The sequence below is a fragment of the Alligator sinensis genome, unplaced genomic scaffold (genome assembly GCF_000455745.1).
Source record: "Alligator sinensis unplaced genomic scaffold, ASM45574v1 scaffold2020_1, whole genome shotgun sequence".
Classification (NCBI taxonomy): Eukaryota; Metazoa; Chordata; order Crocodylia; family Alligatoridae; genus Alligator; species Alligator sinensis.
In genome coordinates, this window is record NW_005843181.1 from 128,582 (window position 1) to 141,196 (window position 12,615).

Sequence of the window (12,615 nt, forward strand, 5' to 3'; positions counted from 1 at the left end):
CCCGGGCGAGGGCACGAACCTGGCCATTAAGTTCCTGGGGCAGCCGCACAGCATGGAGGTGACACGGGCAGTAGGCCCACAGCTGGTGGCCATGAGGAAGTTCAGTGCGGTAAGGTGGAGCAGGGAGCAAGGCAGCCGCGGGAGCTGAGCCATGGGATTGCGTGCTGTGGGAGGTGGGCATAGTGCCCAGGATGGGCACTGGCCGTGACCTGTTGAGTGTTGCTGGCATTGCCCAGAAGGCCTGGGCTTGGGCCTGGCCTGGAGTCCACCTAAGACATGGGCACCCTGGCCCTGAGGCATGACCATCCCCTGCCCCAGTGCTGGGGTGCACGCGTAGCCCCGGCCCTGGGAGCTGGCGCTGTCCCAGCCATGACCCTGCCATGGCCCCGCAGGCAGCTGAGCTGTACCTCAACCTGGACCTGATCCGAGAAGCCATCGACGCCTTCATCGAGGGTGAGGAGTGGAACAAGGCCAAGCGGGTGGCTAAGGAGCTGGATCCCAGGTGTGTGCAGTCCACCCCTCCCTGCATGCCCTGCTCCCTGCCTCCGTCCTAGAACCCTCCCCTGTCTGTCTGTCTGGCCGGCTGTCCTTAGGCATCATCTCTCCAAAGGCCACCCAGGCAGGGCTGGCAGCTGTCGTGGGCCAGAGCAGCAGCAGGGCACCCCAGCTGGACCCCTGGGCTCCCCTGTGGGCACCGTGCCCCAGTAGGCTTGGCCACCAACGAGGCCCCTCTCTGCCCAACAGGTCGGAGGAGTATGTGGACCAGCGCTACAAGGAGTATTTAAAGAACCAGGGCAAAGTGGATTCTGTAAGAATGCATCTGTCAGGGGTGGAGGGGCAGGATCAGCGTGTGCCCCTTGGGGCTGTGCCTGTCTGGGGCTGGGCAAGGGGGCTGGGCCTGGGGAGCCCAAGGGGCTGGTGCTTGTGTGCCTCCATCAGGCTGGAGCACCCCAGGGTGTCTGTGGGGAGGGGCAGGGGTGGACTGCATTAGCAAGGCCCCAGGGTTTCACACATCTATCTTCAGCTGGTGGGAGTGGACGTCATGGCTGCTTTGGACATGTACGCAGAGCGGGAGCAGTGGGAGAAGTGCCTTGAGACAGCAGCCAAGCAGGTAGCTACCATGGCCCCGTGCGTGGCACTGGGACCAGCAGAAGAGGGAGAAGAAGCAGGAGCTCTGCCCTCCCTGCCAGCACTCTCACTGGCACTGGTCACACCGCCCCCTGGATCGTGCCCATGCTTTGTACCACGTGGACCCCTCAGTCTGATCCAGACTGCCAGGAGGGTTTCCATGTCAGTTCCACATTCTCCTTTGCATTTCGCTGAGTGCTTGGCCCAGCACCTGGGCGCCACGGCAGGGAGAGCACTCGCTCCTGGTCTCACTCCTGTGCCCAGGGAGCATGGATTGGGCACTCAGCCCCAGGCCTGGCAGAGCCAAATGGGTGCAGCAGGGCCCTTGCACAGTCTCTAGCTCTCAGACCCCTGTGTCCCCTGCCTTCAGGGGACGCCGGGTCTAGGCAGGGGCTCTGATGTGCCAGGGCAGGACAACGTGCTGCCTCTTTGGAACAGGCATGGTGAGTGTCTCCGTGGCAGGGAGGAAGAGGTCTGAGCCACAGAGGCCACAAAACAAACAGAGCAGGTGGCTGGGGTGTGCCCTGGTCCTTCCTGCCCCTTGCCTCAGCCTCTTGCAGCACAGGACTCCCCCCATGTTTTCTCCTCATGGGCAGCCCAGGTCTGCCAGAAATGTCCTGTGCACCTGCCTGGGCCTTCCAGCTAGCTGGGTGCTGCAGCACCAAGGGGCATGGCCTCCAAACATGCTGTGCACTCCTGCCGCGTGTGGAGGGGAAGCCCCAGCAGCCCTGCCCACCTTGCCCCCTCCTGTGGCTCTCCTGAATCCACACATGGGGAGAAGCTCATCGGCAGACTTCTAGCAACAATGCATTTATGTGCATGTGTGTGCATGTGTATGTGTCCGGATGCTGGCCTCTGGCAAGGCCCCTCAATCTGCTCTGAAATTCAGAGGTTTTTCACAGGAATTCCCAGCCCCTGCAGTCTCTCCCCCCATGATTCAAAATCTTTATTGGTGATCTAGAGCTTTGTGCAGTTCCTAGAGACCCCATGGAGAAGCATGGGAGAGGGTGGGGACTGCCACAGCCCCTGCTTACACAGCAACCCCTTTCCTCCCTTGACCATTCAAATCTGGTTTGGTTTCGTGTGGCCTCTGCTCCTGCTGGGAGGCTGCTCCAAACCCTTACTGGGCGCTGGAACTGGTTGCCTGGTGGATTCTCCAGCACGTAGAGTCTTTCTGTCATGGTTCATAGAAAGACGTTAGGGCCGGAAGGGACTTCGTAAAATCATCATGTTCAAGAACTCTAGAACAGGAGATTCCAGTAACACGAGGAAGGGCATCAGAAAGGCCTTAACACAAGAGCTGGAGGAGTAGCACCTTAGGTCTGTGTGCGTGCATGCGCGTGCCACAGACGTGCTGGTGAAATCTCCCCGTTCACCATCACCAGCTCACGTTTGCATGGAAATGCAAAGCCTGATGCTGCTGTGCTTCTTGTCCCTGCTCCAGAACTACAAAGTCCTGCACAAGTACGTGGCTCTGTATGCAACCCACCTCATCCGAGAGGGCAGCTACGGCAAAGCCCTGAGTCTGTATGTCCAGCATGGAGCCCCTGCCAACCCACAGGTAAGGGAAAAGCCCAGCACGGGGTCAGAGGCATGGTTGTGTGGTGTGGTCATGCCTTCAGCTTGTTCTGTCCTGGGCAGAGGCTGCAAGGAGGGTGGTCTGGGAGCCAGGTCTACCCTGCTGCGATCTCTGGCCACAGGGTCTCTAGGTAGGGACCTGTGGCCAGTCCCTGCTCCCTCTGCCTGCTGAGAGGAAGGCAGTGGCCATGGATCTTTCCTTAAGCAGCGAACTGAAGTTTCCAAATAATGGTCTGGTTCTCACAGGAGCTTCAGTTACTGGGATATCTGCTGTGAGGGGGCACAGCAATGCTGAGCCAGTCCAGCAAGGTCTTGGGGTGCATAGGGATAATGTTTTGATACAGCTGGTGCAGAGGCCATGGGGGGAGCAGCTCTCCTCAACTTGTTGCTCTCACGCAGGGAGGAACTGGTTGAGAATGTGAGGGAGGAAGGTGACCTGGGAGACGGTGACCGTGACATGATATTTTGCCCGGGCTCTACATGAGCTGTTACCACCCAGGAAAGAGATGTGGGAGTCACTGGTGACATCAGCTCAGGGCCCAGCCGCTCAAACAGCATGTTAGGGGTTATTAAGAAGGGAATTGTAAGTGAAACAGAAAGTACCACGATGCCCCTTTATGAATCTATGGTGCGTCCATGCCTTGACTGCTGTGCCTGGTTCTGCTCCCCACACCTCAGCAAGGATGTAAAAGAACTAGAGAAGGGCAATAAGGATGATTTATGGCCTGGAGGGGCTTCCATGTGAGGAGAGACTAAAGAGGCCAGGCCTGCTCAGTTTAGAAAAGAGGTGTTTGAGGGGGAACATGAGAAGGGTTTACAAAATAAATGGTGGGGGAAAAGTTACTAGGGATTTATTATATACTGTCTCTAACAATACAAGAGGAAGCCGTACCACAAGATTGCAAAGATGCTCGGTTTGTACAATTATACAGAAACAAAGGGGATCTGTCGAAGCAACTGTGACAACTATAGAGGTAACTCCCTGTTGAACATCGTCGAAAAAGTTGTCGCTTGCATCCTGCCTCCCCAGGCTGCAGGCTCTAGGTGAAAGAAGGTATCCTGAAAGTCGGTGAGGTTCTCGCCCAGGCCGTTCCACCATTGATATGATGTTTTCAGTCAAGCAACTGCAAGAGAAGTGTAAAGAAAAACAAGTACAGTAAAAGCTCCTTTAACCGGCACCTTACAAGCCGGCATGTTCTATTAACCGGCATGTCAGGTTGTCAGGTAAAGTGAAATTGGAAGTGTCCACCATAACACTTCTAGTTTCTCCGAGCCCTCAAGGCCTGGGGCAAAGCAGCCTGCGCTGCCAAGCCCCCACAGTCTGGGGCCTGCCTCCCTGTCCCTCGGGGCCTGCGGGAGGGTTGGTGATGCCCTGGCCACGGCGGGAGAAGCAGGTCTCTCAATTAACCGGCATATTTTGTTATCCGGCACCCCGCATTCCCCATGGGTGCCAGATAACAAAGCTTTTACTGTACCACTGTAAATAGCCTTCATCAATCTGACGAAGACCTCTGATACAGTCAGTAGACAGGGTCTTTTTACTGTTCTGAAGAAACTGGTTTGTCCTCCCCAAACTGTTGAACATCATTTGCTTCTTGCAGCAAGGTATGATGGCAACTCTAGTGTATGAAAACAAAGAATCAAACATCTTTGACATCAACAACGGGATGAAACAGCATCAGACCTCAATGCTGGAGGCTGCAGGGAGAGAGAAACACTGGAAAAAACCCTGCTCAGACCCAGTTCACTCTCCCTTTCAGCATACACTGTTTGTCACCGTCGCACAAGAGACTGAGCAAGACGGACCTGTGGTCTGACCCAGTCCATGGCAATTCGTATGTTCTTATATTCTTATGAGTTCAACTCCTAAGAGAAGGAAGGAAGGAGAGCAGCAGAAAACAGACCCTGGACTTCAAAATAGCAGGTTTCAGCAAACTCAGGGAATTGGGAGGCAGGATACGCAAATTGGAAGTGAAAGGGTCCAGGGGAGCCCACTGTACTCGGAGGAGCTTGCATTAAGGGCACGGGGGCAGAATTTCCCTACGGAAGTGAGAAGGGAAGAGCAGAAGGAGCCTGGCCTGGTCCGACGGTGAACGCTTCAGTGAGGTGGAACTCGGAAAAGATTCCAGCAGAGAGTGGGAACACGGCCGGAGCACTAGGGAGGCATCACACGGAGAAAACCGGGAAGGCCAAGGCTCAATGGGGGATGCAGTTGGCCAGAGATGTCAGCTGCCATAGAAAGGGGCTCTACAGGTGTGTCAGAAGTAAGGGGAGGAGAAAGGGAAATGCAGGGCCCTCACTGAATGGAGAAGGCCACAGGTGATGTGGGGAAGGCTGCCTTTGCTACTTCAGTCTTGGCTGTCCTCCTTGAGAAACGTGGAGGTCAGACGAGGTCCTGGATGACTGGAAAATGCCAACTATAGCACTCATCTTTTAGAAGGGGAAGAAGGAAGATCTGGGGAACTTACAGACCAGTCAGCCTGACCTTGACACCTGGAAAAATGATGGAGCAGGTCCTCAAGGAATCCCTGGTGAAGCCCCTAGAGGAGAACAAGGTGATCAGGAACAGGCAGCATTTATTCCCCAAGGGCAAGTCAAGCCTGGCCAACCTGATTGCCTTCTAGGATAAGGTGGCTGGCTCCGTGGATGGGGCAGAGCAGTGGTTGTGATATGCCTTGACATTAGGAGACTTCTAATGCCGTCTTCCATGGTGTGCTCATGAGCTAAGGAATACAGACTAGGTGAAAGTCATGCAAGGTGGATACATAACTGATCAGGTCATTGCGCTCAACGGGGAGTCGTCCATGGCTCGGTGTCTAGCTGGGAGGAGGTATCATATCAAGCGGGGCTCCCAAGGGATCTGTCCTGGGCCCAGTGTCTTCATTAACAATCTGGAGGATGTGACCAAGTGCACGCTCAGCCAGCAGCTGGGTGGAGTTGCAGGCGCACTGCAATGTCGCGTTAGGATTCAGAGGGATCTTGGAAAGCTGGAGAAATTGGTCCAAAATCAGTTGGATGAAAGTCAAGGCAGACCGCTTTTCTCCTCATGCAGAGAGTAGGACACGTAGCAGCAGCTTGGAACGACAGCAGAGCGGGATGAGGTTGGATACCAGGAAAAACTTCTTCGCTGCAAAACAGCGAGGCAGTGGGCTTGATGCTCAGGGACAGTGTGCAGTGGCCATCACGGGAGACCACATAAGCCATGCTCAAGGTGATCCAGGAGTAGCAATGCCTGGGGTAGAAGCAGCGCTCCACACGTGGCTTGTTTGCAAAAGGTTACGGAGTTGGGAAGGTTAATGGAAGAGACGGGATGCTGGAGGAGGGGTGTGAGGAGTCCTGACGCCTGCCCCGAACTGCCGGGCAGAGCCAAGGGGGCTCTGCTGTCTGCCACGTGGAGCTGGGGAGGAATCTTTTCCCCTCACATGGCAGGGTTTATTTTTCACCTTCCTCAGCAGTGCTGGGAGCTGGCTGCAGCCCTGCTGAGGGTTGTGACTGGGCTGTGCCAGTGCTCCTGTGGGAACTCAGCCCAGAGGGTCCTGCCTAGAGGGTCTTGCCCCTCCACTCAGGGTCAGACTGACACTGCACTGGGGGCAGGAGGGGGTTTTCCTCCACAGTCAGTTAAACTGCAGCAAGGGAGGCTGAGGTTGGAGACCAGGGAGAGCTGTCTTGCTCTGAACAGCCTTGGACCCATCACCTAAGGAGGTTGTGGACTCCTGTCCCTGGATGCTTTCATAGATTCATAGATGTTAGGGTCGGAAGGGACCTCAATAGATCATCGAGTCCAACCCCCAAGGGGCAGGTTGGACAGATGCTGGGCTGGGGAGGCTCAGGCAGGGACCGTGCGGCTTCGAGCAGGGCCTGGACAAGCTGTGGCCACCCGAGGACCAGCCAGCCCAGCTGCGCTGACTACGGTTGCCCTGTCTGCCCGGTCAGACCTTCTTGAGTCTTCCGCAGGGCCGGGCACCGTCCTAGCAGCCCGTCGCTGGGACATGCTGCCCCCGGGAGCCCCCCTCCATGCCCCCATCGCCAGAGACGGTCGTTCCCCCTTCTCTTCCAGAACTTCAACATTTACAAGCGTCTCTTTGTGGAGATGGTGAATGCGACCGGCATGAACAGCGCCGAAGCCTACCCCAGCTGGGCCGACCTTCGGGACATGCTCTTCAACCTGGTGAGAGGGCATTGTGCCCCGGGCCACTGCTGCCACCTCCTCCCCTTTGGGGCCTGTGCTGTGGGGGGGAGTGGTGCCTGGTGGGGTCAGACAGCGCGGGGAGTAGGAGAGGGCTGTCAGGTGGTGGTGGCTGGCCTGGGGGTGGGGGCAGAGGCTTGTAGCCAACCCGCTAGGTGGGAGCTAGCAGGAGCCATCCTGGGGAGAGCAAGAGTCATCTCATGAGCTCCCCATGCCCGGGTGCTGCCTGCCCAGGATGCCACAGCCGGGATGCGTTGCCCGCTTTGGGGCTGTGAGGGGAGCAGAGGCGGGGGAAGAGTGCAGGGAGCTGGCGTGCGAGCAGGGCTGGCACCGGGAGGGAGAGCCCACGCTGTCCCTGTCCCATGCGTTAGTGCTGGCAGTGCCCCCCGCTGCGGGTCACCTGCGGCACTGCCCTCACCTCGACCCCACTCCCCTTCCGGCCTGGCTGCCCCGCAGGAAGCGGGATGGACACTCGGTACCGAGGACGCTGCAGCCCTGCCCTGGGGCTTCCCCTGCTTCCTTCTCCTGGCTCACCCTGCCCCTGCCCCTGCCTTGTCGCTGAGTGCTCTCCTGGATGGGCTGGCATGTGCCCGCGGGCTGACATGTTGCCGGGACCCCTCTGCACCCGCAGTGCGAGAGTCTGGTGAAGTCAAGCGAAGCCAACACACCTGCGCACGAGGAGTTCGAGAACATACTGCTGGTCTGCCACTACTACGCCACCCGCTCCGCTGCCCAGGCCGTGAAGCAGCTGGTAAGGCCTCAGCTGTCCTGCACGGCAAGGAGGTGCTTTAGCCAAACACAGCATCTTGGCCCTGGCGTAGGGGTACCCGGGTGCAGCTGGACGGGATGAGCTGGCAGCCTCTCCTAGCTGTAGACTGTGCTTGGGCTCCAGGTGGGGTCTGGATGGGGCTGAGAGGGGCAGTGGGCACCAGGGTCGGGGTGCCAGAGCACAGACGGTTCTACCAGCTCCCGCAGGCACTGGCTGCTCACGGGTCTTGACCCCTGGGCACCGGCTGCCCACAGTTCTCATGACTTCGCCACCCTCAGGACATCGTGGCTGCCAAGCTGTCGATTTCCCTGCTGCGTCACACTGAGCTCATCCCTGCAGACAAAGCCTTCTACGAAGCCGGCACCGCAGCCAAGGTGAGCATCAGACCTGGTGCCCCCACGGCCGCCAGGGAGCTGGGATGGAAGGGGCAGGGCCGAGTGCCTCACCATGCCTGGACCCGGCACTGGGCGCAGCCTGGCAGCACAGGGTAATGGGCACTGGGGTCCTGGTGCCTGCTGGGCAGCCGTTCACCCCTGTCCATGTGCTCTGCACCAGGCCATCGGCTGGGAGAACATGGCCTTTGTCTTCCTGAACCGGTTTCTGGACCTCTGTGATGTAAGTGGGGTTGGGGTAGGTGGGGGAGCCATGCTGGCTGGGGAGGTGCTGCTCACACTGCCCAGGGGCCGGGGTGAATGACAACAGGGCTATCTCCCTCTCTGTCCATGGTTGTGCAGGGAGCTGCAGGGACGTCTCTCGGGCTTCTGGCCCCAGGGGACAAGTTCCACCAGTCCCTGACCCCGGGTTTCAGCGCTCCTATAGATTCATAGATGTTAGGGTCGGAAGGGACCTCAATAGATCATCAAGTCCGAACCCCTGCATAGGCAGGAAAGAGGGCTGGGTCTAGATGACCCCAGCTAGATGCCTATCCAACCTCCTCTTGAAGACCCCCAGGGTAGGGGAGAGCACCACCTCCCTTGGGAGCCCGTTCCAGACCTTGGCCACTCGAACTGGGAAGCAGTTCTTCCTAATGTCCAGTCTAAATCTGCTCTCTGCTAGCTTGTGGCCATTATTTCTTATAACCCCCGGGGGCGCCTTGGTGAATAAATACTCACCAATTCCCTTCTGTGCCCATGTGATGAACTTATAGGCAGCCACAAGGTCGCCTCTCAACCTTCTCTTGCGGAGGCTGAAAAGGTCCAGATTCTCTAGTCTCTCCTCGTAGGGCTTGGTCTGCAAGCCCTTAACCATACGAGTGGCCCTTCTCTGGACCCTCTCCAGGTTATCCGCATCCCTCTTGAAGTGCGGCGCCCAGAATTGCACGCAGTACTCCAACTGCGGTCCAACCTATGTGGGATGGCCATGTCCGGGTGCAGCACAGCCGGGAGCTGGGAGCACTTGTCCTGCCAAGCTGCTTCTCCCGGGTTGGGGGCAGGGGCTGCTCCGAGTCTGGGACAGGACAGTGCGTGGAGGATAAGGCCGGAGGAGGAATGATGGGCTGGGGCCATGAGGGACTGCCCAGCACCAGCTCCAGGGAGAGGTGGTGCTGCTCTAGGGTCCAACCCCCTGTGCTGTGTCCATGGAGGGGGGCTGTGGGACATGCTGTGGGCTCTGCCCTGGGGTCAGCGAGGGATCCCGGGTCTGGACAGGGCCTGTGCCCTACCGGGCACCCCCAGGCCTGGCACAAGCATGGCACAGGCAGTGGAGCCGTCCCTGGTGCCTAGGAGCCCCAACTCCTACAGCCGGTGGGGCTGCACGTTGCTCCCGGGCCCCCCACAGAGGGACCACCCAGCCCGGCCACGGGCCCTGCAAGCACCTGCAGGGTCGGCCCCTCGGCACGGTCTCTTTGCCCCCAGGCCATCGAGGAGGGGACACTGGACGCCCTGGACCACTCAGACTTCCAGGACACGGACATCCCCTTCGAGGTGCCGCTCCCGGCCCAGCAGCACGTGGCTGTGAGTGTCAGTCAGGGAGGAGCGAGGCTGGCAAGGAGCTCCTGAGGTCACGTGGCCTGAGGCAGGACCAGTCTCGCCTAAGACAGTCCGGACAAACCCCGTGTCTGACCTCAGGGCCACACGGCACAGTCGCCCCGACACAGCCCCCGGCGTCGCCTCCATTCCTGCCCCCAGGAAAGCTGGGGGGGCCGCAGCTGCCAGTGTCCTGCTGCCAGGGGTGTCATAGGCGCTGCAGAGACCCCAGGCCCAGGCTGTGACCCTGCTGCTGAGGAAAGCAGAACCCTCCATTGTGAACCAGTCTGAGCAGGGGGGAATCCCTTCCTGCCCCAGTGCAGTGCGGGGCTGAGCCTGAGCGCGGGGGCAAGACCCTCCAGCCGGGACCCTGCAGGGTGGGTGCCAGCAGGAGCACTGGCCCAGCCCAGCCCAGCCCCATCCCCAGCCTGGGCTGCAGCACCAGCCAGTGCCTTCCAGGAAGGGTTAAAAACCCCGACACATGGAACAGAAAACACAGCGGGGCGGGGGGTGCAACCAGCAGAGACCAGAGGCCTGGGACCCCCCCCAGCAGAGCACAGGCATCGCTGCGCCTGGAGCATCCCACGCTGCCTCAGAAGCTGGGCAGGGCCCCGTGGGGCAGTGCTGGCAGGGGGGTGAGGAGAGCGTCTCCCATGGCCCCGTGTCACCGGGCCAGGGCTGGGCAGTGCCGATGCCAGGGCCTGGCTGAGGCTGCGCTTGGCCCCGTGCAGGAGGAGCAGCGGGAAGAGGTGCGGGACTGGGTGCTCACCATGTCTATGGACCAGCGGCTGGAGCAGGTATTGCCACGGGACGAGCGTGGCACCTATGAGGCCTCACTGGTAGCGGCCAGCACGGGCGTGCGCTCCCTGCCCTGTGTGCTCACTGGTGAGTCGAGTCGGCCAGGCAGGAAGGGAGGAGAGGGGCATCCTGCCTGGTGCTGCTGCCCCCCGAGGGGGCTGGGCCCATGCAGCCCCATGCTTTCCAAGAGGCAAGGCCCAGGGGCCATGTGGTGCCCCATTGGGGCCTGCAGCAGAAGGGTACTGGAGGGGGGGGGGCTGGCAGGTCTTGCCTCTGATGGTGTGGCCCCTGGGGCTGGCTCTGGGGGGAAGGGGGCAGAGAGCACCAGGCAGGGGCTTCATGAGGGGGTGCCCCACGCCTCAGCCAAGCCCCGGCCTTCCCAGTCGCGCATGCAGACCAGGGCTGAGGCCCCAGCTCACAGGCTCTGGGGGGGGCGTGCAGGCTATCCCGTGCTGAGGAACAAGGTCGAGTTCAAGCGCCCGGGGAAGGAGGCCAACAAGGACACGTGGAACAAATTCCTGATGGCTGTCAAGGTGAGGGGCTGCGGGCAGGGCTGGGCTGGGCCAGTCTGCACTGGGGCCAGGCCTGTGCTGATGGCCCGCAGGGCGGAGGGGCCTGCGCAACGTGCCCCCATGACCGTGTGCACGGGGCAGTGGGGCCCAGGAGCGGGGTGCGGGGCTAAGACACATGCCCCCACGTCCCGCCGGGCAGGGGCGGGTGCTGGCCCCAGCGGGGTGAGGGGTGCTGGGGTGGCTGCTGCTGCTGCCAGGCTCGTGGCCAGCTGGACCCTGGTGTCTTGCAGACGTCGCACAGCCCCAGCTGCCAGGACGTGCTCAAGTTCGTCAGCCAGTGGTGCGGGGGGCTGCCCCGCACCAGCTTCCCCTGACCCTGGTGTCTTGCAGACGTCGCACAGCCCCAGCTGCCAGGACGTGCTCAAGTTCGTCAGCCAGTGGTGCGGGGGGCTGCCCAGCACCAGCTTCTCCTTCCAGTGAGCTGGCACTGCCCGGGCCTAGTAAACATATGTCTGCCGAGCTGCTGCCACCTGACTCCTGCATCTGCCCCTGCGGCTGCAGCACCCAGGCCCCACTTCCCCCCTGCCCTGCCCTGCCCCGACGGGATCGGTCCTGCCAGGCCCGAGTGCCCTGCGCCTTGTCCCGGTGCCAGCGACGCAGCGCCAAGGGGCACAGGTGGGGGGGGTGGAACAGCACAGCTTTATTCTTACAGCGAAGCAGCCCCTGGCCCAGCCTCATGCGGCTCCTTCCCCCCCACCCGCGGAGATGCAGCCCCTCGGCCAGGCCCCAGCGCTGGGGCAGGGCCCCTAGTCCCATGAGGGGGAAGCATGTGGGCCCAGCCTGGGACACAGGCAGCCTGGCCATCCTGCTGCCCGTGTCCCCCGCCTCCTGTGGGGGCCCAGGGACCTCCTGCAGCTGCACCTGAGAGCGGAGGAAGTGTCAGGCCAGCCCGGCCGGCACCTGTGCACGGAGCGGAGCAGGCTGGGGCCGTGGGCTGCCACTACAAGGATGCAGCCCTGCTGGGGACTCGGGCAGCCGCGCCGCGGCCGTTCCCTCTACACACGGGCCTCAGCCTCAGCCCGGGCAGGCAGCAGCCGGTGAGCCTCACGCCGGGGCAGGTCCTCAGGCACCGAAGTCGTCGCCATCCTCTCCACAGCGTCCTCATCCAGCTGCAAGAGGAGCAGCTGCCATGAGCCCGCACCCTCCTATGGGGCACGGGCGGGGGGTGGCTCTCTACTCCCCCTGGCACAGACAGGCTTGTGCATCCAGCCCTGATCCTCTGCAACTGGGCTTGGGTGAGGGGCTGGCTGCCAGCGCCGGGGATCCTACCTGCTCCTGGACACAGGCGTGGGCGCAGGGCCCAATGCCGCGGAGGATCAGAGCCACGACGCAGCACCTGCCCGAGAGCACAGCCTCCGCCGCTGCCACCGCCATGGTGGGCAGCCAGAGTGCCAGGGCTGTGTCCTGCGGGCAGCAACGTGGGTCAGGGCTGCAGTCAGGCAGGGCCACGGGGAGGGGCTCGGGACGCAGCACTGTCCCCGGGACTCACATAGATGCGGGTGGTGTCGAAGGGGCAGTCATTGGTGGCAAAGGCGATGCGGGCGTCGGCGGGGAGGGCTGAGCTGTTGCAGCCGGCAACCAGGTGGGTGCCACAGCTGGCCACGGTGAGGGAGACGGCCA

The 12,615-nt window shown here is 61.1% G+C and overlaps 1 protein-coding gene across 1 annotated transcript in view; it reads left to right on the forward strand.

Moving 5' to 3' along the window:
- IFT172 (intraflagellar transport 172) overlaps positions 1-11,415 on the forward strand; it is a 45,563-nt gene extending 34,148 nt beyond the window's left edge. Inside the window, exons 37-49 of the mRNA XM_025194297.1 lie at positions 32-109; positions 393-502; positions 745-808; positions 1,025-1,111; positions 2,573-2,689; positions 6,764-6,874; positions 7,524-7,643; positions 7,940-8,035; positions 8,217-8,276; positions 9,515-9,613; positions 10,357-10,510; positions 10,865-10,956; positions 11,326-11,415. Coding sequence (XP_025050082.1) covers positions 32-109; positions 393-502; positions 745-808; positions 1,025-1,111; positions 2,573-2,689; positions 6,764-6,874; positions 7,524-7,643; positions 7,940-8,035; positions 8,217-8,276; positions 9,515-9,613; positions 10,357-10,510; positions 10,865-10,956; positions 11,326-11,415 — 1,278 coding nt within the window. The remainder of the gene's footprint in view (positions 1-31; positions 110-392; positions 503-744; positions 809-1,024; positions 1,112-2,572; positions 2,690-6,763; positions 6,875-7,523; positions 7,644-7,939; positions 8,036-8,216; positions 8,277-9,514; positions 9,614-10,356; positions 10,511-10,864; positions 10,957-11,325) is intronic.
- Positions 11,416-12,615: the final 1,200 nt, after the last annotated feature.